At 58.6% G+C, this 26,035-nt stretch overlaps 1 protein-coding gene across 4 annotated transcripts in view; it reads right to left on the reverse strand.

The window, feature by feature from the left end:
* Positions 1 to 26,035, reverse strand: part of LOC117654382 (dopamine D2-like receptor) — a 150,704-nt gene that overhangs the window by 52,394 nt on the left and 72,275 nt on the right. For all 4 annotated transcript variants that reach the window (XR_004588313.1, XM_034401006.1, XM_034401000.1 and 1 more), the window contains one exon: positions 3,295 to 3,404. Coding sequence is in view for 3 of the 4 variants with exons in the window: in XM_034401006.1 (XP_034256897.1) it covers positions 3,295 to 3,404 (110 nt within the window). In the remaining variant the exon portion in view is untranslated. The remainder of the gene's footprint in view (positions 1 to 3,294; positions 3,405 to 26,035) is intronic.

Consider the following 26,035-nt stretch of genomic DNA (forward strand, 5'->3'; position numbering starts at 1 on the left):
GTCCCATAAAGTAGCGACTAGCCGCAGTGCGCACCCCTCCCCCACTTCAGCCGTCTAGCCTCCCCTTTCCCAACACACACAAAGGCACGCGCGGCCAGCCCGTTCTCCACTCGCGGTCCTCGCGCAGGGACAGTTTTAACGCAAAATTATGGAATCGTTAAGAATTTTTTTTCCTGCCTGTTTGGTAAAACGCCAGGCGCCGGCACCATTAGATCGCTGGGCCAGACCTAGCTGATAACCTTCCAGTGTCCTAGAGGACTCGTCCTTCAGGATAGGCCCTGCCCTCCTGCAGCAGGGCAGGGCGTTGCCAGGGCTAGGGGGACCCAGGCATCCCTGGCACTTGCACACTAAATTGAGTACCCCACCCCTCTGGTGTGTGACGTGCAGGGTGAAATGACCCACACTGTGAACAAAATTTATAAAGGTCTGGATCCGTTAAATTGGATGCTAGCCTTCATTGATTAATTTCGTCATTAAATAGCGCGTCATTTGACGAGGCAAGTGCATAATATTTTTTGAAGTTAGTCGAACAGAGGTCACCGTTTGGTTACAGAGGGGACCGTGTCTAGGCCTGGCGCGGTTGCCAATGCATAGTGACCCGCACCTTAGGGGCTGCGGCGCCGTCCTCCTTGCTGCAAGGGGGACTCATTTCAAAGGCTTCGCCACTTTTGATGTGCTCCGGCAGAGCAACGTGCTGACGCAGCAATGATGCTCGTCACGGCCGGGCGGGCCGCGGCTCCGGGCTGCAGACTCCGGGTCTGGCTGCACGGGGCCCACGGGGCCCATGGCGCGCGTACAATGTACGGTGTCGCAGCGCGTAAGCAGCGCGGTTGCGGTTCCACAAATTAAAACGCCAGCGTCACAGGCACAAAGGACCGCGGGAGCCGCGCCACACAAACCAACGCCGGACTTTTCATTAATCTCGACTGACAAATTAAGCCATTTGCGTTTACGGCTAATGTCACGGGTTCAACTAGGGGGCGCTCCGACCAAACACACGCGCCGCACCCACCTGCCTCATTCACTACTTGAGGTGCCTGGGCGGAAACCAGCAAAGCGCCACCGGGCCTCGAATGTCACACAGTGCGTGGCAAGGCCCAAACGGCCACCTCCCCCTTTGGACACACAAACACACCACACTTCTATTCCACACACACAGGCCTCCAAAAAAAGGCAAGCGCCATGCAGCAAACCTGCTGCGGCGGGCCCATTTTCACGGCGATGGAACCAACGTCCGCTCAACACACACACACACACACACACACCGCACACATAATGTTGGCGCTGATGGCGACCGTCCCTGCATAAAACATTGAATCGGAAATGCATTGGTAGCACCGCGTTACAATATATGAGGTCCGCGGCGTGGGTGGTGATCGGTACCGCGGGAAAAATGAACGCGGCGACGGTCAATCGGTGCAGAGGGGAGGGGAAATGGGTGGAGGGGGTAAAAAGGAGGGTAGGGGTGAACGGTAGGTGCTTTACGGGGCGTTAATGCGCCCGCCCAGCCGTCACCACCGTATTACGGCATCGTTTGCAGCGCCGTAACGCGAGTCGGACACGGATCACGCCCTCACTACATACAACCAACCAGATTGTAAAAATAACATTTTGGCTGTCGGAGGCCGGGCTAGGCAGGCCAAAGCCCGCTCCCTGAGGTCAGCTTGTTGTTGGTAGGGTCGTGGGCCGTCGTGGGCCCTGCCTCCGCGGGGCGCCTCTGAAATTCCGTTTCACGGATTCACCGTAATTTCCTCCTAATGCGGTGAATAATTCACCGCGCACTAGGCCGCCCTTTTCTCCGGGGCGCCGCTTCTCTCTCCCACGCTTTCTTTTTGGCTTTCTCCCACTCTCTTCCCTTTCGCTCTTGAACTGGTCGGCCGCCGACTGGTCGAGACCACCACGCGGCCGTGCCGGCTAGTCCCGGCAGCCCGGCGTGGGCGGATCAGGGAAAAAGCCGATGCGAGCTTACATCACATAGACCATCCCCCGTACGTCGGCCACCTGGCAGGCAGCCTGGCTGCGCGGGGCTGCTGCCTTGTTGCAATCACCGCGCCGACCTAACTCAGAGAGGCACTCCACGGCACGGGGCGAGCATTAAATGCAGATAATGCCCTGCCACGCGCGCGCACGAGATAGCAATGCGACACGTCACGCGTAACCTGGCTCCGGGGAGACGTGCGTTGGTAGCAGGAGCTCCCCAGCGCCGTGCCACTTTGCCACCGCACACGACACAATCTCTCTTCCTCACACACACACACACACACACACACACACACACACACACACACACACACACACACACACACACACTGACTTCCCTGAGCACGCGAGTATATTACATTTTTTGTTCGTTGAATCAACCTCCCCCGGCGGGACGCCTAAAATATGCCCACGTGTCCGCAGTCGTGGGACGTGGCGGGTAACCATGGTTACCATGGCAACCCGGGTAGCCAGGGAGATCGCGCCGCAATGGGATTGCCGCGTCACCTTCCCCTTTCCTTTCTCAACGTTATGAAACATTTCTTTGTCGCGCGTGCCGCTGCAGCCAACGAGAAATCTCGTAACCATCTCCCGCTATTTGGCTCGGGACGGCTGCAAATCGCGCCTGCCATGGCTTCTCGCAGACGGCAAACAAATACCGAACCTCAGCAAGGGACAAACAAAGGTCACCTTGAGCTCCTGACGTCGGAAAGTGAGATAAAACCGTTTTCAAATGGCCATTATCCATTCATTCCCGAAATGATGATATCAATCTGTACCTTCTTTGGGACCTTTTTGGGACTCTTTGGGATCCTACGGGGTCGGCCGGAAGTCCTTTTCGGGGCCTGCGGGTCGTTGGGGTGGGGCGGGGCTTCGGCTTGGCGGGTTTCGCGGCGTGCCGCACATCTGTCAACGTCTGCTCCGCGCGTCGCTGCGTGGCTCGCACGGCGACCACTAATGTGAAGGATCAGCGTGATCCGGTTCGGAACTCCACAAAGCCGGCTGCTTGCCGTCTCGTTGCGACCCAACACACCCCGAAAGCCCGCCACCGCCCCCCGTTTGACTGCCCTCAATGCCCCTAAACGCCAAAAACATTTTCTACTGGGGACGGCACGAACAGATGGACATCATTTTTGAGCCTATCAGTGACATTAAGTAGGCATTTTTGCAGCAGTGGCTTCTTTTGCCACGCGTTTAGAAATAAGCCATGGAAAGTTTCTGACACTGCTCGTAAGTGTGATTTCAGAAATATAGAAGAAGAAGTTCCCTTGTAAACTTGCAGAACATATTTGGCGAGGTTTCCTCGGCTCTTACCTGTCTATACTAATGGCGACCAAATTGAAAATGGAAGAAGTGCTACACGTGACGTCCATGGCTATATAGAAGTCACAGACGAATCCTGGAAGACTCCACGTCCCGTTCACCTGGAAGCAAAACAAGAGAAACCTTTAGTCATAGTAATCAAACGCGTTGGTTTCCTTCAAGTCCATCACTTCCCAGTCTGATCGAGTCAGCTGGGGGAACCACGGGGAGCCACGATAGCACCACGACAGCATTGAATAGGTCAAGTTGACCCCCGAGCCAGCCGCCTCGCGGAATCGAATTACCCCGAAAGTTACAGTCTCTAAGAGGCCCTACTTTCGCCGCCTCGGCCCTTGGACTGGGGAAAAGGGGAGGGGGATATGATAATCAGACAGGCAGTGTGTTGATTTTGATCCCGTCTCGCCGCGGGGTCCACACGGCAAGTGCGTCCGTATAGAGGCCGATCGGAGAAACGGCGGCGCTAAACCGCGGAGGGAATTTTCCATAAAGTGGAGAGCCAACTCGTCGTGCCCTGTTTGACTTCGGGCAGCGCTCATAGAAAAGCACAACTCCGCTTTCGGTTCGGAGCACTGCCTTACTGGTGTTGCTGCTACTGTGTGTGTGAACAAGGCGACCTGCAAAGAAAGTTGCGCAACTTGCTTTGGCTTCAGTTACTCAAGGACCATCGTCGAGATGGCGGTGACCGTGGCGTAGCGAAGTCTCATTACTGCTCAATGGCAGAAAAAAAGAGGTAGGAAAAAATCAGGCCTCTCTTAATTCAATCGGTAATTAAATCCCCAGTGGTTATCAAAGTTGGCTATAATGAGCCGTGAGGTGTGAAATTAAGCGCTCCTGCCCCGGCCCTCTCTAGCCTAGCTAACCCCACTTGTTGCTCTGGGATCGACCTGCTGCTGAAAGGTGAGGCAAATGTTGGGAAAGAGAGAGAAAATTGCCACCATCGCATGGCGAGTTACACGAGGACCGGCGTCAAAGACACGCACACGCACACAAAATAAAAAAGTGATAAAAATAGAAGCAAACACTAAAGAAGAAAGCACTGCTACTACTATTGCCGCTGCTACGTTCTGGGAGCACCATGATGCGATGTTCCAGCAGCCTCTGTAGTGTTACGACAAAAAAGGGGCAGGAAAAACTCTTCAGAGCCATGTGGTATTGATCCTGGCTCGTGCTACGAGAGCGCCAAACGCGTTGTTGGTTCCAGGGTGCGGTTGCCTTGCAGCGTTTAGATGCTGCTTCCTTCATGCAGCCAAGACGTTCAATGCGGTCTCTCCGCTTTAGACTCGGACACCGCAGCAAGCTTGATGCGCCTCCTTTGACAAGTCCTTGGAGGAGGAAGAGACGACAGCGTCGTGACTGAGACGAGAAAATGACGCAAAATAGGCGAAATGAAACGACGTCCATTAGCGAAAGGGTTGCGTCTAATCAGCAGGCTCGTTAAAGACGGTCGGCGCGCTAAAGACGAAACGAATTTCTTTTCCTCCTCTTTTTTACATTTTTAAAATGGGGCGTGGGTGATCCACCGTGCTCAGCGGACCGCAGCGGGCTGCACGGACGGACTTTGATACGGCCAACGTCCCGTGCAGCGAGTGCACCCGTAATTGGCATAACCCTTCCCGTGGAGATTGGCACGGGAAATGTCCAATTCGCTGCACAGACATGCTTAAACTAACTTTTCATTTACAATTTTAGAAACGTATGGAGACTTATGAAATTTATGTGTAGTTTCTCGGCGTGAAAATAAAGCCAAGATTCGAAAAAGCGCGCTACGAAAACGTTTCAAAGCGAGAGCAGCGTTTTCAGGGCGGGTAGCGTGCCAACACGCTGCACCGGTAGCCGCACGGACCACGGCCGTGGCAGTGTGCGTGGCCGGGGCGGCGCACGTCGCCCGGATAACAGTGTTACAGGAAGAAGTTGGCCGGCCCAGTGCTACCCTGCCTCGGGCCCCGCCCTTCCCTAGCGATCCGAACACCTGAGGCCTAATAGCGGGCGACGAGGACGAGGATGTTGTTGCTCTGCCCTGCCTGAGGCCCTGCCTGCCCTCCTCGGGGGTGCCCACCGTAGGCAGCCCTGTGCGCACCTGCTTGTCTGCCCTCCAATCTTGTTCGCACGTGCTTGGCCCCGGCCATTGGCATGCTGACAAAGAAAAAAAAAATAAAAAAAACGTGTTAAAGGGTTTTACCACCTGTTAAATTGAGACCGATCGCTGTAACAGCAGCAATATCCTAGCAAACTCGAAAACGTGTGGTCCTTGTTCCTTGCTGAAACGACAAAAACTTGTTAAAGAAAAAGCGACACACTGTGATATAACAAAAACAATCGCGACCGGGAGTGGTCGAACAGAAACGAGGAAAAGCTGTGCCGAACCGCGAAATTCTCGGAACATGTTGTTTGTTTTCAACGTGAAATCCGATCCTTCCTGTAACCTCGCTGAACACGCGCCGTGGCCATGAACCTCTTCTCAGGGCGTGGACGCACAACAACACCCAACGGCGCGTCGCGTCATATCACGGTGAGAATGGCCTCCCCGCCCCGCCCCAGGCGACAGTCAGGTGCCAAGGAAATATTTGTGACGGATCATTGACTCCGTCTGGAACCTGAATGGCCCTTCTCGGCACGGCAGGCTGAACAATATTATTTTCCGGCGAAACGGAAGGGTAAGGGACCCAAAGAAAAGGGGATTTTTTCCGTGCACCGCAAGGCGGAAAAGGCACGCGTTTCCACGAAAGACACTTCACCGCCGCGCGTGTCAGGCCTTGCCCGTGATTACAGAGCTGCTCGCCTTGACTAAGGTTTCCGGTCTGCCTCACTCAGGGCGTCCATTAATTAACAGCACGCGAGGCAAACCCACCGCTCTGCTGCCTTTTAATGCGTCACATCTGCTGCACTGCAAAGGGGGCACTTCGATGAAATGCCGCGATGAAATGCCGCTTGCAGCCAATGAGCTTTTGTATCCGGAGGATGAGCACTTTGAGCCTAATTGGAAATAAACTCGAGTTAATCCTGCTGAGTACTCACATGATATAGTCACGGCAACGTCAAAAACGCGAGCAACGTTTCGGCTGTCGTTTAGCGTGTGCACCCTGAGCGAGACCCTGAGTGTCGCTGGCGGTCCCTCCATGCTCCGCGACACTCTCCACCCCGCAGGCACTCCCCGTATGTAAAAACTTGCAGCGCGCCTCCAAGTTGCGGTACGGCCATCCAACTTGGCGGAGGCGGGGGAAGGAACTGGCAGGCTCGCGGAGCGCGGGGGCTGGAGACTGGTCGCCTGTTATCGAGTGGGGGCGACGTGTGGTCACCCACAGCGAGAAATTTTTCCGGTTTCTTGATGCGCTCACCAGTCTCCTCACTCTGAAAACAATGCAGCACTGAACGTGGGACTCTGTTTTCAGCAGCGAGGCTTGAGCTGACGCGCATTCCGACTCGAAACGGACCGGTACCACGCCAGCACCGCCTCTGGCAGCGCACCGCTTCGGAAACGAGACGTAAAACAAACTTTATTTTCAACGAAACCGACGAGAACAAGAACGAGCCACAGTCGAAACAGCTGCGGAGTGAAGCCGAAGCCCCCTGAGCCGAACGGACACCTGCCGAAATGCGAGGCACCTCTGTCAGTGCATGGGCGGGGCGGCGAGGCGGTGAGGCACGGCACCACCACCAATCTGGCGCGCTCCTTTGAGCGGCCACTGCCGTCTCTCTGAGCCTCCCCCCACCCCTTCACCCGGCTTCATCAATAGCTCCACACACTGCGGGCACAATGTACGGGAAAAGACAGACCCGACATGTCGTCCCTCAGCCCCCATCTCTCCAAGGGCTGCTGCTGCTGAGGTCGCGGGCACACAAAGACTTCATTTCAGACTGACCTGGTGCGCCACGGCGCACGCCGCGCGCCACGCACGCCGAGGGCCTCGGCAGCAGGTCGAACCAAACACGGTGATTACCCCTGGGAATGGACTGGTGGCCGGCAGGGTGGGGGCGCGGCGGGGCGGGGAGCCAAGCTGGGCTGTCTGCCGTTAGGCTGCCGGGCTGTGGCTGTCAGAGGCCGGCCGGCCTCACCCCCACCCTTCACTTCTAATCCCCGCCAGCGTGTTGCGAACGCACTCGCGCGGGCTTTGCACAGACACGCGCGCTCTCTCGCTCACCCGCGTACAGACCAACAAACACTCTCTCTTACACACTTTTGCACACAGTCCACACACACGAACGCGCTCCGAGCTGCACTGGAGCAAATCGGTGAACTGCAGAACACATCTGCCACGTGGTGCACAAAGTGGCGGAGTTGCAGCCGAGGCAGTGAGGAGGGACGTAAACGTATCGGGTATTCTCGGACAACAGCGCGTACCGACAATGCCTGGACATCAACGGCGCACCGGACAGGTTTCGCCAAGCGGAAATGTGTTTTTCCATCCCTGACGCACTGGTAAAAGAAACATTCTTTGCCGCAAAAAACGTAGCGTCAAAAAATAATGATTCAATATTTTCTTTTTTAATGTTTTTTTTTTCAGCGTCCTGCTGGGTGTCGACTGCCCTCGACTTGCGTTGGCCCGTTCGGCAATGCTAGGCCATCCACCCTGACCTCCGTCAACCCAGCGGGGCCCCGCCTCCTCGCGGCCGTCAAGGGATTCCCATTGTGAAGCCTTGTTTCCTAAATTGACTCCGGGCCGTCGTGCTTGCGTTGGGCGGCGGGGCGAGGCAGGGCCGTGTTCACCTCGAGGGGAGGGCGGCCATGTCAGCGCGGGCACACAACGCATGGCGAGCGACGACACTCCGCAATCACAGGGCGGATTTAAAACTACAGCAGAGTGGTTCCCACAGTTAAAAGCGTGCGCGCGAACGCTACTGCTGCTCCCCGCGGACATCACTTAGCCCTGTCAGCCTGGCGCGCCGCGCCGCGCAGCTTTCCGGATTAAACGTATATGAAACCGCGGCGTGACGCGGGCTGTGCGCGGCCGGGCGGCCAGCACACAGTGCACACACTCACTCCGAAGGGTCGCTTGGTCTCTGTCGCACTCGCGGGGCGTTGCGCTGGCTGCGAGAGAGACGGAACAAGCTAATCACGCCGGGGCCTCATCCACCGCGCCACAAAGATGGCGCTGATCCAGCAGACAATCATATTGCAAAAGAGGAACAATGAGCGCCTTGTCGGCGAGAGTCTCCACCGGGAACTCCCCTGCGTCCCCCCTCTCCTCCAATCTCAGCCCCGGAGCCAGAGGTGCCCCCTCCCCCAGCCGGCGGTCCCACTTGTCCCAGCGGCGGCCGCTCGGCCCGGGCCCTATGTCACCCCGTGCCTCGGCCCTCGGCCCACGCGATGTGGGTCCCGTCCCCTTAGCTTAGGCACCTTCTTTGTCAACTCGGAGGACACCCCGCGCGACGCGCAACGCCACCCTCTTCACAAAGGCCGTCTGTTTCCCTGATATCCTCCTGGCCTGCTGATAGGCCGGCCCCTGTCCGTGGAGCGTTTCATGGCACACACCGTTTCCGGACCAGGGTGACTCTTCCCCCCACTCGCACATGATTGGCCCTTGTTCACAGGCACACCGTGGTGGTGACGAACCGCCCTTTTGCGAATCCTAGCCGGGCTTTGGTGCCGGGTGCGGCCTGCTCCACATGCCGTCGTCGCGGTGCTGTTGTTGAGGAAGGCCAGAGACCCCGCCGCCGGGGTCGTCCCAGCAATGCCCTCGCGGAGCGAGACCGGCTTCCTCCTGGAGGGAGATCGGGGAGCTCACTTCACTCACTCGCGTGAGTGAGTGACTCACTTCGAGGTAGCTATTTAGAGAGATAAATACGGCTTCAGGAAGCCAAATCCACGGATAAAGTTGGGTAAAAAGGTAAAAATTACCTACTACTTCACAAAATAGCCAATTAAATGACCTAAATATTCCGCAGACACGTTTTATTTCATATAATCGAATGATCTCGAAGTGACTCACTCACTCACGTGAGTGAGTGAGGTGAGCTCTCTGATCTCCCTCCAGAGGGCAGAAAGCAGGCCGCCGCTCTCACAAGAAGCAGTGTCGCGTCCTTCTCGCACTGCTCAGGGGAGCCTCGGACTGGGATGCGCGACTCGCGGCGACTCGACACAGACAGAGCGAGCACGCATGTGGATAGGGAAAAGGGGGAGGGGAGCTTCCCGAGTCATCCATCTCCCACGCTGTCCACGCGGCCCGGCTTGGAGCGCGTCCCCCAGTTGTGCCTGCTGCCCCACCTTGATAAGCCTGTTACACGGCCCGGCCACCAAAGAGTCGCAGAAAAACGTAAAAGCTCTGTCCCACTTCGCGGCCGGTCGGAATGAATTGCCCGTGGTACATCTTCGTTTACCGGCCGCGCTTGTTTTCGTTTGTTTTGTTTCCAGGGCCGTTAGACGCAGGGGAACATTAAAACATCATGGCAAAAAAAAAATTCACATCGGTTTGTAATGTGCAGCACTGCTCACGGTAAAACAAATATTGAGTTTCCTTAACATTTTTCAGGCCTTGCCTGTTATAAAAAAAAATACATAAACAAACCTTTTTTACTTATCTTTACTTAAATTTTTTGATTTAGAGCATGACGTGAAAGAAAGCCAGAAAACCCCTTTTCCTTTGCCATCCGCCGGATCACGGCACGGCGGCCTAACTTTCAGGTGCGTCGACAACAATGCTATGCACGGGCGTAAAATGAGGAAAAGTACGGCGGCAAGTTTGACGCGCTTTCTGGGGCTCCCCGAGAAAAAGGAGTCTTCGAAAGTTGAAACAAAGCAGCGCGGCGTCCGCTACACGGCTAATAAGAAACGGCCCCGGTGACGATGACGCGTCCCCAAAGGGGGCCCGAGGGGGCCAAGGGAGGGCCCAAACGGGCACAGTCATCAAGGAGGCCTTTGAGTAAAGGCGGTGCTCCAAGGCCGGGAGGTGCCAACGTCAGGGCAAAGAGTACAACAGTGAGCACGGTGATCGACGTCCCACTCATTTTCACCTCGGCCTCACTGTGAAGCACCTCGTGGGATGGGTAACGAGCACTGCGGGGACAACAGTCCTTTGATGATGAGAAATATATTTGAAGACTAGGTGCTTGGTGTTACTGCATTGTCCCTTCAGTCTAAGAGCAAGAAGGGAGCGAACTTCATTGGCCACCAAAGATATCGACAGAGAAGTCAAGTGCTTGGCCGAAGTCTCGGTTACTCGGGTAAGAGAAGCGATGTGCACGGGCCCTCGCCGACTCTCCAAGGTTTGCACTCCCCAGGGGGCTCGCGGCGAGGAGACACCTTTGGCAGGCAGCGGGGCGGTAGGTCGCGGCGACCTTCAGAACGACAGGTAGGATGAGGGAGGCCAGAGGACGGCCTGAGTCGCGCTCCGGTGGCCGCGGCGGCGACAGAGGGACTCAAACTCCCGGCGTCGGCGCGCTCGGCCTCGGGACTCGACTCACAGGACTGACGAAAAGTGGGCCGGCCCGAAGGCGACGCGGTGACTCCTCGGGTTTCCGGCGGCTAATTACGAGCCAAGCGGGGCAAGGCCGGGTCCTGTGTCCTGCAGGTCCTGCAGGCCCTGCGATCCGGCGAGAAAACAAAGTGCAAGGGAATCGGGTCCGCGTCCCCGAGGCCAGTGTCACGCCTCGGCGCGGCCCCCTCGTTCAATGACGTCACACGAGCCGTCAACGCCCGGCCTGCCGGCCCTGCCCAGGCGGTGTCGCAGAACCGACTTCAGGTGTGTAGCTCGCTCCGTGGGGACGGCCGGGGTGGTGCTTGCCGTGTCGCGCCGTGCGTGGAGACTTCCAGGCCGTCAAGTCCCCCGAGGTCGCGTCCAGCAGCGTCCGACCTACTACATTGTCCTCACCCCACCCCAACCTCCACCCCCACCCCACTGCGACTCCATCCCTCGCCATCCGCCGTCGCTTTCGATGTGGGTCTCCTTTTCTTTCTGCCAAGATTAATGAATGTTTAACTTGGGGAATGTGTACGTCATTATGACGGCGGCGCGTCCTCCCCCTCCCCCCTTTTTCCCCCGGGGCGCCTTTCTTATCACACTCCTCAGACGTCGCATGACGGGCAACCCTTTCTTCGCTATCTCGACGCGCACGTGGCAGTTTTACCAACACTTTGGCCAAAATAAAAACACGTCCCGCTGCCGCTACGCTGCAAAAAAGGATAAGAAACACAATACGAAGATAAGCTGGCCTCTTCCAGCAGCGGCAGGACGGTCGGCATCTCCAACACAATCCATCTTACTTCGACGCGTCACGCGGCGTCCAGGGCGCGCGGTCCACCCGGGGCATCCCAATTTACCTGCGTCCGCACCTGTGTCAGCAGCGCCGGGGAGTGATTGCTGGAGCACGGCGAGGCGCCGGGCGCGGCGCAGGGTGTCACGTGTACGCGAGCCAAGCAGGCCGGTCGCACGGCCCAGCACCATTAATATGAATTAATGAGAACCGAGGCTGCCACCAATGGTCGCCATGGTGACGACCCGAGTGGAGGCCCCATTGTCCGCCCTAACACCCCCAGCCGTCTACGAGGACGAGGCCGCGCGCCGACACACTAGCCCGACACCCGGCTGGATTCCGAACAGTGCTTTCGCCGGTCAGCCCCGCGCGAACGCATGGGGCGTGCAAGAGAGATGGAGCGACGAACTGTGCGGAACAGCCTAGCCCTGCACTCTCCAAGCTTCAGAAACTATTTAAGGCCTCTACATGAGCATAGTTTGCTTTGATAAAATGTTTTCAGCCCACACAACCTTGCAAAAGGAAATACTTCATACGAACGGCCAAAATCTTCGTATCACAAATTTTGTGGTTTATTGCGTGCCTTAGCCTTTCCATTTAATTTTCAGTGACGGCTTACAAAAAATACTACGTGAGGTTTTAATCGTGTGATGGCTGGCGGTTTTCTTTTTCTATTTTTGGACCGGTGGTGTCGAGTGAAGCTTAGTTGGTTGGAGTGCTGCAGCGTTAGGCCGGCAGCATAATTGATATTTACTGCGCTGAGGAGAGCCGTCCGCTCCTTCTGTGTTTTAAGAAAACGAGTCTCGTAAGAAAACGGGTCTCGGCCTCGCTGGCAACGCAGCTGCCTTCTGGACAAGAAAGACAAGATGCAATTTGCTGGGATCTGTTCCAAAGGCCGAACCTGCGTTTACTTCCCCAGACCTTGGCGGGAATTGAGATACTTAGCAGGTACCACGAACAGAGGCACGCCGCGTGGATATTCTTCGTCCGCCAGCGCGAGTAGGTCATTTCGCCACTGCCGCTCCCGAACTACGCCTCATGAGCACGGCAGAGACAGAGTGACGAAAACTGTTCTCCGTGGCATCAGTTCGCTGTTTCTCGGCCGGCCCGAAAGTGGGTCTTTCTCCCCTCCGACGAGTCAATGCTCTCAGGCCAGGTGAAATTTTCCGCAGCGGAGACACACCGCCGAAAACGCATGGCCCAAGTTGGTGCCGGCATTCCAGACCCACTCCTGGACGGCGGCAAGAAAGAGAGGGAGGGAGAGGGGACACAGGCGCGCGCTTCTTGAGGTAACACAGGAAGGAAACTTTCTCGCGGAGATGGATCGGCGGGAGCGAGGGGAGGCGGCAGGAGACTCAATGGTTTCTTCGTCTGCCGGCATTATTTGTCTGCGGGGCCCTGGCACTGCGCTGGCGACACTAGCGGCGCAGCTCGGCGAACCGCACGCCACCCTCCCGAGTTAGGCCCCGACATGCGGCCCACTCCCACGGACTCAGATCATCGGCGAACGGTTTCTGATCGCCATCCTCAATCTCGGATTGCCGGCAGGGCCGGGTGGAGCCGGGCCCCATCCCTCTCACTCCCAGGGTCGCGCGCCGAGCGGCGGCAGCAGCGCCTCCAATCGGCAGCCAGATACTCCGCGGCCCTCAAAGGTCCACGACGCCTTCGACGTCTTCGACGCGCGCGCAGCTTGACGAGATTACTGCTTTGTGCGACGCAGAGGGTGCCGAGCAGTGCGGAGCAGTGCGGAGCGCGCCGCCCCGCCTCCGAGGAGCCCCTTTCTTCTCATTACAGAGCCGATGCATCCCGGAGAGCGACAAGCTGTGAAGCAGCGACAAGCCAACGGCCTTTCTTTTTTCGGTCTTTGGGTCTCAGTTGTTGTCGTCTTAGTCGCTTTTCTTCTTCTTCTTCTTCTTCTTCTTCTTCTTCTTCTTCTTCTTCTTCTTCTTCTTCTTCTTCTTCTTCTTCTTCTTCTTCTTCTTCTTCTTCTTCTTCTTCTTCTTCTTCTTCTTCTTCTTCTTCTTCTTCTGCTTTACACTGTTTCCTTCCTCGCTAAGTTTGGCCGATGTCAGCCTGCGAGGCCGAGGATAGGCCCTCCCGTAACGCATCCGTGTTGTGCGGGCAGGCCTGCCCTCGGCACGACAGGCGCTTCTCGCCACTGCAATCGGCGCCGGCCCCTTCTTAATCCCGCCTGCTGGTGAACGCGCTGGCGACGCACACAGTGCCATAGCTTAAATCTGGAATTTGGTAGAGTGCCTTGCGTCTGCAGTGCTCCGGGCGGGGCGGGGCCGGGCCGGCCGGACAGACCCCGGCAAGCTCGCCGTAAGTTGGCCTCACCAGCAGAGCCGTTCCCAACCGTGGTCCGTCCACTCCGTCTCTCTCGCACACTGGGAGCGCTCCGCACGGGGGCTAGAGAGAAAGGCGAGAGCGCTTCCCGGACGCGGCCCGAGTCCCCACGGGGCACTACAAGGTGCGGCGGCGGGATCGCGGCGGATGAGCTGGATCGGGATTGGCTTCTGCTGAAGTTAGAGAATAAGGGACGAGGGTCGAAGGGACGCGCCCGCCCGCCCGCGCCCGCCGGCTGAGGGTGCAAAATTAAATCTGCACCCTCGAGGACGAGCCAGCCAGCCCGCCAGCCGGCCAGCACGGCAAGCCACGTGGAGCTGACAGAGCAGCTACTCTCCAAGTTGCGCTAGCTGCTTCAAATGAGGAAAAAAAAGAAGCTCGTCCTCCTTGGGCAGTGCTTGGGCGAACGAAAGCAAGGCACCGTAAAACAAGGCTCGGAATGGGCCTGCTGGCCTGCCCCGCTCCGCCCCGCCACGGAGCGTGAGCGCGGGCGCGTGCTGCCGCGTGCTGCCGCACCATCATGACGCGCGTGCGAAGCGTGCGCCCGCCACCGCCACGGCCGCTCCTTTTTCGCGGACTTAAAATAATAACACCGCCAGCAAGCGAAAAGTTGCGACTCTCCGTTTCCGACTTGTATCAAGATCGGAAGGGAGACGGCCGCCGGCCAGCGGCTGGGGGAGGGGGGCCCGGTCACTGAGGGTTGGCACGCAATCCAGGTGGAGGGGGAAGGGGGAGGCACGTCACCACGAGTCCATCCAATTTCTCAAGAGCCACGGCGGGGCTGCAGGCCCGGGCCGCGACGCCGCCCCTCCAGGAAGACGACCTCCAAGACGACCTAGGGGGGCACCAGTCCCCATTGTGCCCGGTGCAGCGCCACACAATCCCTGCAGGCGTGATTTCCTCCGCGACCCCGCCACATTTTCGGCGTCAATGGGGGCGGGAAGGCGAAAAAAAACTTAAAAATAAAATAAGCCGCGCAGCGCGCTGGCGGAGGTAATGATGCTGGCTGCGCCTTGCTGCCACATCGCAAGGCGGAGCAAGGCGGAGCGACGTGGCGAGGAAACTCGGAGCCTCCAGACGGAGCCAGCGGCACGTGCACTCAAAGAGCGGACTCTTTCGCTCTGCCTCTCTCGCACTCGCGGGGCCTCCCGCAGGGGTGCGAGAGGGACAGGGCGACGAAACGTGCGGCGCGCGGCGGCAGAGGGGTTCTCTGACCGTGAGCACAAAAGTCTCAGGACACCCCCTGGGGGCCGGCGGCCACGCCCCGCCACGCCCCGCCACATCCCGGGCAGCAGGGCCCCGAGGAGAAAAGTAAGTATGGCCCTCCCGCAGAGTTCGCGGCCGAGACGGCCGAGGTTGGCAGGACCGAACTCATTACCGCAGCTGAATAACACATCGGCAGTGCATTTACAGTGGCGGGGCGTGCCGCGTGCCGCGTGGCGGGGGTCTCGGCCTGCTCGCCGGCCGGTCGCCGCCCCGCACGTCCATACCCCCTCCGTCGGCACCGACGGCACTCCGCCGCTTTAGTGCCAGCTCGACACTCCCTGCCCCACTCTGCCACACACTGGCACGACCGGGCACGGCACTGCATAGCCGTAAACAGAGCAGAATCGGACAAAACCAGATGAGGGAAGCATCGGCTGCATCGCCGCGGCCGCCACGCGGCACAGCGAAGCCGTCAACCCAAGCGACGTCCTTGGTGAAAACTGCGCGGAAATCCTGACCGGAATTGAATGCCATATTCACGATGCCCGCAATCTTTCCCTAGATTGACGCTTGTCTTTCGACTAGTCCCCCGGAGAGTCCCTCGGGGAGGCGCGGGCGGCGGGTGTCACGAGCAGCGACACTTTTAGAAGGCGCCGCGTCGTTCGCTTCGTTACAGCCATCCGAGTCACACGCGTCGCGATAACTTCGTCACGATGATGACGGTCGGGACGGCGGCCAGCTCCATCTCCATCCGAAATCCGCTCTCGCGCTGTCTCTCTCGCTCGACACCACTGCTGAGCGAGTGCGAGGGAGACAGAGCGTCGCAAGTTCGGAGCCAACCGGCAAGCTGTCAACACGCGCTTCGCGGCGGCTCTTGCATCCATCGGAAATAGCACCACCCTTTCCCGTTTCCATCGCGCGGCTCGGCTCGGCTCGGCACGGCAACCCGAGAGTAGTGTGCTCAGCGGGTCAGAGAATATGACGGGGTAGTTGACACTCACATTTCCGGCCTGATTTATAGCACCACGTGCTTGTTTCGCGTATCACGCCGAGGCCCCCTCCAGTCAGCCCGGCCCGGCCCGCCAACGGAACAGCCCAAAAACTTTTTCAATTTGGAGCGCAGGTGGTCCTCATGGCGCCCTTGCCTAAACGCGCGCCGCGTTACAATAGCGTTTAATATAAAACCGCGCGCGCGTTTCATCTCCGATGCACATTTTCGCCTGTCTGCTTTTATAGTCCGCCGCAGTGGCTGCGAGTGCCGCGACCCTGGGGGCCCCAGAGGGGGCCGGGCTGGGCTCGGGGGCCGCCGAGGGTACGAAAGGACGAACCGTCTTCGCGGATCAGCCGCCGGGATGAACGAGTTTCGTCATAAACAGGCTGCGTGACTTGCTTCAAGAGGCCGTGCTGCGCTGTGCTGCGCTGTGCTGCGCGGCCAGACAGCCCCGCCGCCCCACCCCGCCGCCGCGCGTAACCAAGATGATGTCTTCGGTTGGACGAGCGCGGCGGCGCGCCGGGCCCCGCCACTCACTTTGCTCCGCCAAGGTCGCTGGACCCGTAAACACTTTCGCGCGCAGTCTTAATCTCAGCGTGGCGCTCGTCGTGCGCTGCCCCGCGCTACCTTGCCGCGCCCCACCGGGGGTCCACAGGTGTCCCCAACGCGACGCTTTACGGCGTGCCAGTCAATCTCGGGTCGCTGTCATCGCCCTCCCGAAACGGCCGAAAAGGCGGCAGGGAGATTCCCTATTCATTCACCGTGCCGTGCGTTCGCAGTCTGCACGCGCCGCGTGCCACACGTCCCAGGCGCCCCCTCCCTTTCCACGCCGGGCACAAGTCGGGCGAGCAGTAAAGCCAGCTTTTGAAGAAGCCGTCGTGACACGGCGCGGCACGCCACGGCTCGAGGGACTTGGGGGACGCGCAGGAGTCGCCGAGGCGAGAGACCGAGAGGCTACAGTGCGGCGGACACTACCGCCACCGACGATCCCCGCACTCTCTCCGACTGAGCTCCTCGAAACCGAGGTTTTCGTTTACCGCACCGGAGTGTCTACAGCAGACCGATCCCCCGCACAGCGTCCACTCACCCCCACGGGCCGCCCTGTGAGCGCGACAGAGACAGCGCGGCGAAAGCACTGTCGGCCTGGAGGGGAGAGGCCGTGGCGGCCCCAGGACGCTGAAAAGCGAGTGCAACTAATGACACTTGATGGCGTGCTGGACGTGCCAGTCGCCTGGGAGTTGGTTGCTGCGCTGCCGCCTCGCTGCAGGGCGACGGCCAGGACGACGGTCAGGGCCTTGTCCGGTCTGTCTCGCGGCGCTGCGGTGCGCCCCGTCCACCCCGTCAGCAGCAGGGCCTCGACGGCCTGTGGCAGGCCCCGGGAGGCAGCCCCGGAGTGCCTCCAAGCTCCCCTCTCAGCTGGACGAGGCCCCGTGCGGCAGAATTTCAGAAAGGATTCCACCCAATAGCAACAAAATGGGCCGGCCGACCTTGAATTATTTATTATTCACCGGTTCTAAGACTTTCAGGGCCGGGGCGCGGCCAGCGGGTGGCCAAAAAAATAGACCAGACACTCCAATAAAGGCCTGCAGCAGTGGGAGGGAAATGCGAGGGTAAATTTTTACGCGTGTGGGTGTGTGTGCGTGAGAGTGCGTTTGTTAGTGCGTGCACGCGTGTGTGCGGATTTTCAAGTTTTAGATGAGTTGCCCATCGCGCCCCACTGCTCCACCCCTTTGTAGCAGTCCGTCCGCTCCTTGGGTGCCGTAACGCGCCCTGCCGTGCCGCGCCGTGCCGTGCCGCGCCGTGTGGCGCCGCGTTGAAGGGGCGAGACCCGAACCGGAGCAGCTCACCCGCTGAGTTGATTTGTTGTCGGCGAAATTACGACCGCGCAATAACGTTCACCTTGTTAACATTTCATTTTCATTTTTTCCTATTTTCGGCCCGAGGCTGGGGCGGGGGAGCCGCGTGGCCGTGCACGGGCGACTCGTAGAGGCACACGCCACGCAACGCCGCGCGCTGTGGCGGCATAGTTTTGTCATTGTTTTTCCAGAAATGTTGTTGTCGAATTTTAATTTGCATAGTGAGCCCCGGCGAGACAACTTCGCTTTCCAACTACCCCCTTCCGCCAGCGCGGACCAGAGCGGCGGATCTGAGGGGACGCGCGTCGCGCGGGCAGGAGCACAGCCACCCCACTCCTTCGGGGATACAAACTCATTTGAATGTTATAGTCCTCTTCGATAAGTAGTCCGAATCGATTACCTCGAGCAAACCACTGCAAATAAGGGTGTGCACCCCAACGGCCGAAGGGGCAGCCCTGAGCGCGGGGGCTTACCACTGCCAATTTCCATGCCACGGCCAAGTTTCCTCAAAACTCGCATGGAAGTCATTAATACATTGTAGTAGTCAAGTTGGCAACTGCTGGTGGCCAATAAGCAGCCTAGGCCCCGCGCCGCTCGCCCCGCGGCTCTGCGGGCCGCGGCCGTCGCCGTGATGGCTTTGAATAAAATAGTTGCATGTTGTTGGGGCTTCCTTGATAAACCGGCAGGCCGGCAGCATCTCGAAACGGCGCGAGGCTTGCCGATCGTCTCGGCGGCGTCCTTGGCGGCCATGTTTACATGTTTACGCCTCGGCCTCAGTCCACAGGGCCACAAAAATCTGCCAGGGTCGTCGAGCTTTTACGGCGCACGGCCGCGCGACAGGCACCGGCCTGACGGGCAGAGGGCCTCGACGCTTTTCGTTGAAAATGGATGACCGTGCTGAAACTGCCGCGGGTAGTCGCACTGTTCCATTATCGTACGCGGGTACGCGTGTGCGTTACAAGTTGCCGTTACCTTTTCTCGCAGAGTGAGCGCGTGCCTGAGTGAGGGAGTGTGATTTTGTTCTGGCGTGCCCTTGGAGTGCAGGCACCACGCCAAGGTGCTGCTTGACCTCCACCGTCACTTTACGCCCCGCCGCAGCGCCACCGCGTTCCACAAAACTTTTCTACTCGACCCGTCGATGAAACCACGACACGTGCAGTCGCGAAACAGCAAAACGCGAGAATAAACCACACTCTTCCACAAAAAAAGGTGAAGGTTGTTTTTTTCCCCAGCGCTTCCTTGCCACTGTGCAGTGAATGCGTTGGCGCTGCGCGCGCTGCTGGCGCTGGCACCCCTCGCCTACATCTGTCATGCCGAGTGCACTCGTCTCCCTATTTTACGATCAGACGTGTGCTGCGGCGTGCCGGCCAGCGGGCTGATTCAGAACGAATGCTTTCGACGCTGTCTGTCTCTCTCGCTCCCGTGCGGCCGCCCGTAAGGGTGCGAGAGAGACAGACGAGGCACCGTCGGCCTGCAGGCGCTAGAGGTGGGTGTAGTGGCCTCGGTGATTGGTAGGCCCCGCGCGATCAGGGCCGTCATAAACAAGATGCCCGGATTGAAACCCGGTGCGGACTCGTAACGTGCCACAGTCAACAGCACGGCGCCGCACCGCGCCGCACCCTCGTAACCTCTCTCTCTCTCTCTCTCTCTCTCTCTCTCTCTCTCTCTCTCTCTCTCTCTCTCTCTCTCTCTCTCTCTCTCTCTCTCTCTCTCTCAGGGTCGAGAGCGAAGGGCGAGTTGTCGAAAAGAAGACATACAAAATCAGTCCATCAGGCGACCCCCTACTGTACATGAAAAACCAAAGAGAGTCACTCCCTGGACGATTTCCATCGCAAATATGCAGGCTACACGGCACGAACCATCATATCGTCGACACACAGACACATACTGACACACACGCACAGATACACACACACACGATGCCATTGTATACAGTGTTTGCTGAGGCGCCGCTCCAGCCCCGCCACCTCCGTCACCTCCAGCATTGGCCGAACAACATCCCTTCCGGGCAGGCTCCACCCCGCCCCGCCCCGCCCCGCCCCGCCCCGCTTCCGGGCAGGCGGCTGGTGTCTCGCCGGGACAAATGCACCGCGCAAACAAGGTACATTAGTCAAGCCAACAGGCCAACAGGGGTAAACATCGCCATAACCACTTTAGGAGTGGAGGCGTCGCAGGCCTCCCCCCTCTCCCCCTGTCTATGTCTTAGCGTTGTGTCTTTTCGCACTTAAACTGGAACGGCACACAGCGAGCCCGACTCACAGCAGTGCACCGAGCGAACTTTGAGAGACGCGCCAATTTAGAGAAAAGGTTTCTGGAGCCGTGGGGGCAGGCGATTGGTGCATGCGTCCACTGCGGCACTGTAGTCAAGCGCGTACGGCATCCCGCAAACACGGCCAGTCAAGCGTGCGCACGCAAACAAACGCACACCCTCCCACGCACACACACACACACACACACACACACACACACACACACACACACACACACACACACACACACACACACACACTCGACCACTGCACCATCCCTAACAAGCAAAACCGCGAAGGTCGAAACTGGCGCGAGACTACGGAGACGTCATAGACACACAGACATAGCAAAGCCCAATACACCTCGCGAAGCTATCCGGCGACAGGCCAAAACAACCTCGACATTTCACTGGAAAACAGCAACAAAAACCATTTCAAACAGAGGCAAAGGGCATGTTCAGTCAGCGCGAGCTGCTCTGACAGAATAGCTGAGCGGCCGGCTGCAGTGTGCGAGGCAGTGCGCGAGGCAGTGCGAGCGCGCGCCATCCAGAACAGCTTACACGGCGCGCAGACGGTCGGGTCTTCATTTGTGGGGAATTCCCTTTGGAGACAAACCGCTGACACAGTCACGAGGAAGCCCCCCTCCCCTTCCCAGCCGTACGTTGTCCATTGCCGCCCCGTGGGGGGCCCGACCAGGCCCGACCAGGCCCGACCAGGCCTGACCCGAGGCCCCATCCGAACCCGTCCCTAGTTATAGGGAGAGTGTTTGCCCAAGTTCCTGTCAAGTCACTCCCTCCCCTTCTCGCCACCCTTCACGGCCCCATTCTCGGCCGCAGCGGCATCGGTGTATTAGCCAGGAAATCACTCCGCGATCGCCGGCACATTATTCAGGCTGAGGTGTTCGGGCCGCGTCAAGTATTCATGACGGCGACACCCGACTGGGGACGACGACGTCGAAAGTATTTGACAGAATCCAGCGGGGAGACGAGGAAGCGAGACGCAGACTGGGCGGAAGAAAGGGAAGCAAACTACGGTGTGCACTGATCCAACAGCCGAAGAGTATTTTTCACTATAGCTCAAGGAGTATATTCTCTCGGACGACAACAATTTTTCGGGGGGTCGACACGTCGAGAAAGACCGAGACACAAACATACACAGACACACCTAAACTCACGCAGACACACACACAGACGATTATTTGACGCGCGCCACCGCTCCAGCCATATCTTGCCGGCGATCCGAGCCAGGTCAATTGGCCTGCAAATGTCGCGGAAAAACGACGGCGATATTCTTGAGTGAGACAAACACGGGGCAGGGGATCAGGCCGAGGCGAGCCGCCCCACTGCTGCCACTGCCGGACCGAGAGGGGAAGAGGAGGCCCTGTGAGGGGTCAGCCGGCGGAGAAAGAAGGAAAACACACACACACAAGCCGAAACTTGCTCGTCAACATCAATTTATAACGAAAATTGCTTATGTTAATGCTGCTTCCGGGCGAGTTTCGTCTGGCAAGAATTTTCATCAGAGGGAACCTATTACGACGGAGGGCTCGCGGAAAACAAGGCGAAGGAGACCGAGGAATGCGCCCGTCGATAACGACACTCACTCGCCGCACAACTTTTTGGCGCCACGCCTTTGAGAGTCTCTCTACGAGTCTCTCCAAAATAGTCGCTCCAATAGGTCTCTTCAAAAAGGTCTCTCCAAAAGGTGTCTCCACAAGGTGTCCCCAAAAATGCTCTCTTCGAAAGTTCTCTCCAAATGGTATCTCCAAAAAGGTCTCTCCAAAACTGTCTCTCCAAATGGTCTCTCCAAATGATCTCTCCAAAATGTCTCTCCACAAGGTCTCTCCACAAGATCCCTACCTTAACTAGGTTACGGTTCTGCCAGTTTCTTGAAGAGACCTTGACCGGCACTGACAGCAGCGCAGCGAGGTGTCTGATTGGCTGGATTCGCTTCCGCCAAAGAGTAACTCCTCGGTGACACCGGCTTCCGGCTCACGCCCTGGCACCTGCCCCTCATTTCCGGCCCCGCTTGTTCACTCCGCGTTCGCCTCGCGTTCGCCTCGCGTTTTCAATTTCAAATGCGAAGGGCCTTGGAAGCGCATCCAAAGGCTTCGATTAGCATCCGGCGCCTCTTTTCCCTCCCGCGGCCCCGCGACGCCCCGGCCCGCCCCGGCCCCGCCCGGCCCGGCCAATCCCCAAAGCCTCCCTTTTACTCACGCAGACAGAGGTGCAGCGTTATTATGTCGCACGGAACCATGAATTATTCCGGGAGCTCTTATCGGGGCCTAAAGGGCCGTCCCTATCTCGTAGGGGCGTGGTGCATGTGCACGTGGGCCAGAGAGAGAGGGCGTCGGGTGTGAGGGAGCGAGGGTGTGAGTGAGTGTGAGAGACGTGTGCAGTGAGATAGTATGTTTGTTCTGATCACACATGCACGAGCCCACCGCCCACAGCCCGAGCGCCCCACTGCCTTATTCCGCACACACACTCGTGCACTAACACACAGACAGTCCTCGATTTTCGTGAGTGGCCGCACACACCACTGCTCTGCTCGCGCCCCTCCCACCCTGACGTACGATGGCCGGTCCGCGGTCACGTAAGTTTGGCCGAGCAATGCAGCCGCATGCCAGCGGGCCGAACGGACGCTTCTCTGTCTCTCTCGCACTCACGGGGCGTCCCGCTTGGGGTGCGAGAGAGACGGAGTGGCGCCGAGCCACTGTTCGGAGTCGGCCTACTAGCGTCCTGCCTGGGGCGATAGCAATTGATAAATGGCGGGGCCGAAACTTTGCCCGCTCGCCGAAATGCAGCGGTGCACCTGCCACTCCGTGCCACTCCGAGCCACTCGCCACCTCAGGGTGACCTCGTGGTGACCTTCAGCGTGACCTCAGGGTGACTTTGAAGGACTGGTGGGGTCCAGGTGCAGGGCGCCGCCGCCAAAGGGAAGCACAATACGGGGGAGAGTGCACTGCAATGCGAAACTCGGTCAGGGAGCTGGAGAAGCCAGCGCAGCCAGACCGCGGAAAAAGGAACATCAGTAACAGTGACTCCATCAAAGGAACGCGAGACGGGGCGAGAGCAGAAACCAGGACACGGGGCGCGGTGCGGCGTACAACGTGGCGTCGAACGTGGCGTCCAACGCAATGTCGAGCGCCCCACCACGATCACCGGCCTCTCATTCTAAATCAATTTTGAGTCATATCGAGAATACACACGTTAGCGGGCATGTGTCGGCCGCACACACACACAAACACGCGCGCACAGACACACACACAGCCGCCTCAAAGGCTGTCCCACTCAGATTACCCCTGTGCTTTTATTCAAATCCGTTGGGACCGCATCGGAGTGCGGCGCGGGCGACTACGCTCTGATCAACACCCCGCCACCTCTTTGTGGATGAAAATGGGAAACCGTTTTCATCTCGCCCACAATAAAGCCCTACAGTGCGGCTGGCCAGGCCCTCACACAGACACTCACACACACACACAGACGCGAGGTAGGCTGATCAACGAAAGGGACACGACCAAAGTAAACGGGCCTAGTGGAGCTTGGGATCATGGCAGTCTGTTTGTTCGTCCATCTGTGTGTGTCTGTGTGTGTACGTGTGTCTGTGTGTAAGAGTGTCTTTGAGCGAGCAGGTGCACTCGGACGGGCTGCAGTCGGGCGCACACATCTTGTTGGAGTTGAATGAAGAAGTAACTCGCTAGGTGCGGGTCCCGAGAAGGGAAAAGGAAGGAGGGGAGGAATAAGGGGGAACCCCGTCGGGAGTGCCAGCGCGAGACGAATAAGGTTCGCCATGCCGCGCTGTTTGACTTTGCACCAGGAGTGACAAGCCCGAGCCTCGCGCGCGCCGATGTGTGTGTGTATGTGTGAGCGTGCGAGTAAGTGAGAGAGACAGAGAGAGCGTTTCTGTATAATCTAGTAATGACCCGCCGCTTTGCACCCCGTTCATGAATAAGTCCATTCACCTACATCCTTTGTCTCGGCGCGCGCCATCCCGTCATGCCCCACGAGGCCAACTAGTTCGTCGCGCTGCACACAGCCATTGGGCGTGCGTATAGGTGCACGCGTGCCGTGTGGCGTCCCAGTTACGAACTTAGTCATTCGTACAGAAAAAAAAGAAAACAAGATTAGAAGGGGGCTTGTCGAGGGGCGCGTTGCGCAGGCCATGGCACTCCAACCACCTCCGCCGCGACAGCCTACTACACCCTCTTGACCGTCAGCAGGGTCTTCTTTCCGAGAGCAGGGTCTTCTTTCCGAGAGCAGGGTCTTCTTTCCAACACCCCGCGTGTAAACTACTTGTCGGGGGTGGGGGAAGCACCCCGCATAAAGGCGGGGGTGTAATGGAGTGCGTGATTGCTGCGGGGTGGTGAAGCTGGCGAAGGCGCGGCAACCAGAAAAATCAAAGTTTCGCTAATTCGACCCGAATTCCCCCAACAAGGCGGTGGAGAGGGGCGGGGTGGGGCAAGGAAGAAAGCCGAGCACATTACACTCAACAAGCTGCCGGGTAAAGCCGGGGTCGGCCGTGCCGGGCCAGCACAGTGTCGTTTGGCAGAGGCCCAGTCAGGAGAGCGAGGCCCCTCCCCGTCCACTCCTTCCTGGCCGTGCCGTGCCGGTAGGGGAACACGCGCTAGAACAGTGTCGGACAAACAACGCTCGTCGCCACGGCGGAGTCGCGGTCGGGCACGGCGGCCTGCCCCCGCCGGGCGCCTCCAAGAAGTGGCTGGGCCTCTTGGTGCGTGGGGCGTCCAAGGCAAAGATTAAAGGGCGAGGCCGACAGTGAGGCCAGCAGGCCGGGCCCAGTGGTCAGGCCCAGCCCGGCCCGACGGGTGAAGGCAGCCTGCACACCGTACATGTGCCAAACTAATACCCGGCGACGAGGAGAGAAGAAAGAAAAGAGCGAAGCAAGAGGGAATTTTGCAATCTGGTTCGATCGGGATGAAAGTTCCCTTTCCCTTACATCGTTCCGCCGTGCGCCTGCCTTGCCTGCCTCTAGCCCCGCCAGGAACCTCCAGGCTACTCCAGGCCGCGGCCTGCCCCGGGCGCAGCTCGCAACGCCGCGCCCTCGACGCTCCGTTGCCCTTCGCAGAATCCGAAATGGCTTTTGCAGCCAATTGGAGATCGCATTTCCAGGCCACCTCCGCGTGCCCGGGCGCTGCCCGGCCCCCAGTTCCAGACCCGCCCGGGCCGGCAATTTTAAAGCAATGTGCATAGCAAACAGCCGGCTATTCCCCAAACAAACACACGAGAAAAAAAAACCACACATGCGGGACGCCATGCACCGGGGTGCTTTTTCAGAGGGGTCCTTTCATCGCACTGGTCTATTCAAACTTTCCACCGAACACTGCTTGTTGGGCCATATCAGTCCCTAGAACCACTGACGGGAATTAACGAGGGCCGAGAGAGCGCTTCTCAGAACGGTCGAGAGGTTTGAAGGGCCTTCCGGAAATCGTTGTGCATGACTGGCCCACGCGACTGCGTCAAACAGGCAAAACCCCGCGCAGCGGCTACTACCAGTGGCGTGCCGATCGCGCTCATCCCTCCGACGCGCCCGTCAGCGACGCCAGTACGCGTCACCATAAAATAATAATGATAATAAAAATAATCCGGGCCGTGATGGAGAGAGGGGCGGAGTAAGGCTGGCGTCTAGGAATGGAAATGTCATGTTAATACACGGAAAGTCACTCCCACTGGGCGGGGCCCGCCCCGACCGCCACCGGCCCCCTCGCCAACACCACGCACACCCTGGCCGAGCGTCGCCCGCCAGGCCACCAGGCCGACCCAGCAGCGGGTACAGAAGGGGGTGGCCGCCTTGATAACAGCCTGGAAGGTGGGCAAAAAGCCACACTTTGCCACTGTGAGTGGGCGAAAAGTGCTACTTTGCTGCATCCCGCGAGTTAAGTC

The sequence above is a fragment of the Thrips palmi genome, unplaced genomic scaffold, assembly GCF_012932325.1.
Source record: "Thrips palmi isolate BJ-2018 unplaced genomic scaffold, TpBJ-2018v1 HiC_scaffold_1, whole genome shotgun sequence".
Classification (NCBI taxonomy): Eukaryota; Metazoa; Arthropoda; class Insecta; order Thysanoptera; family Thripidae; genus Thrips; species Thrips palmi.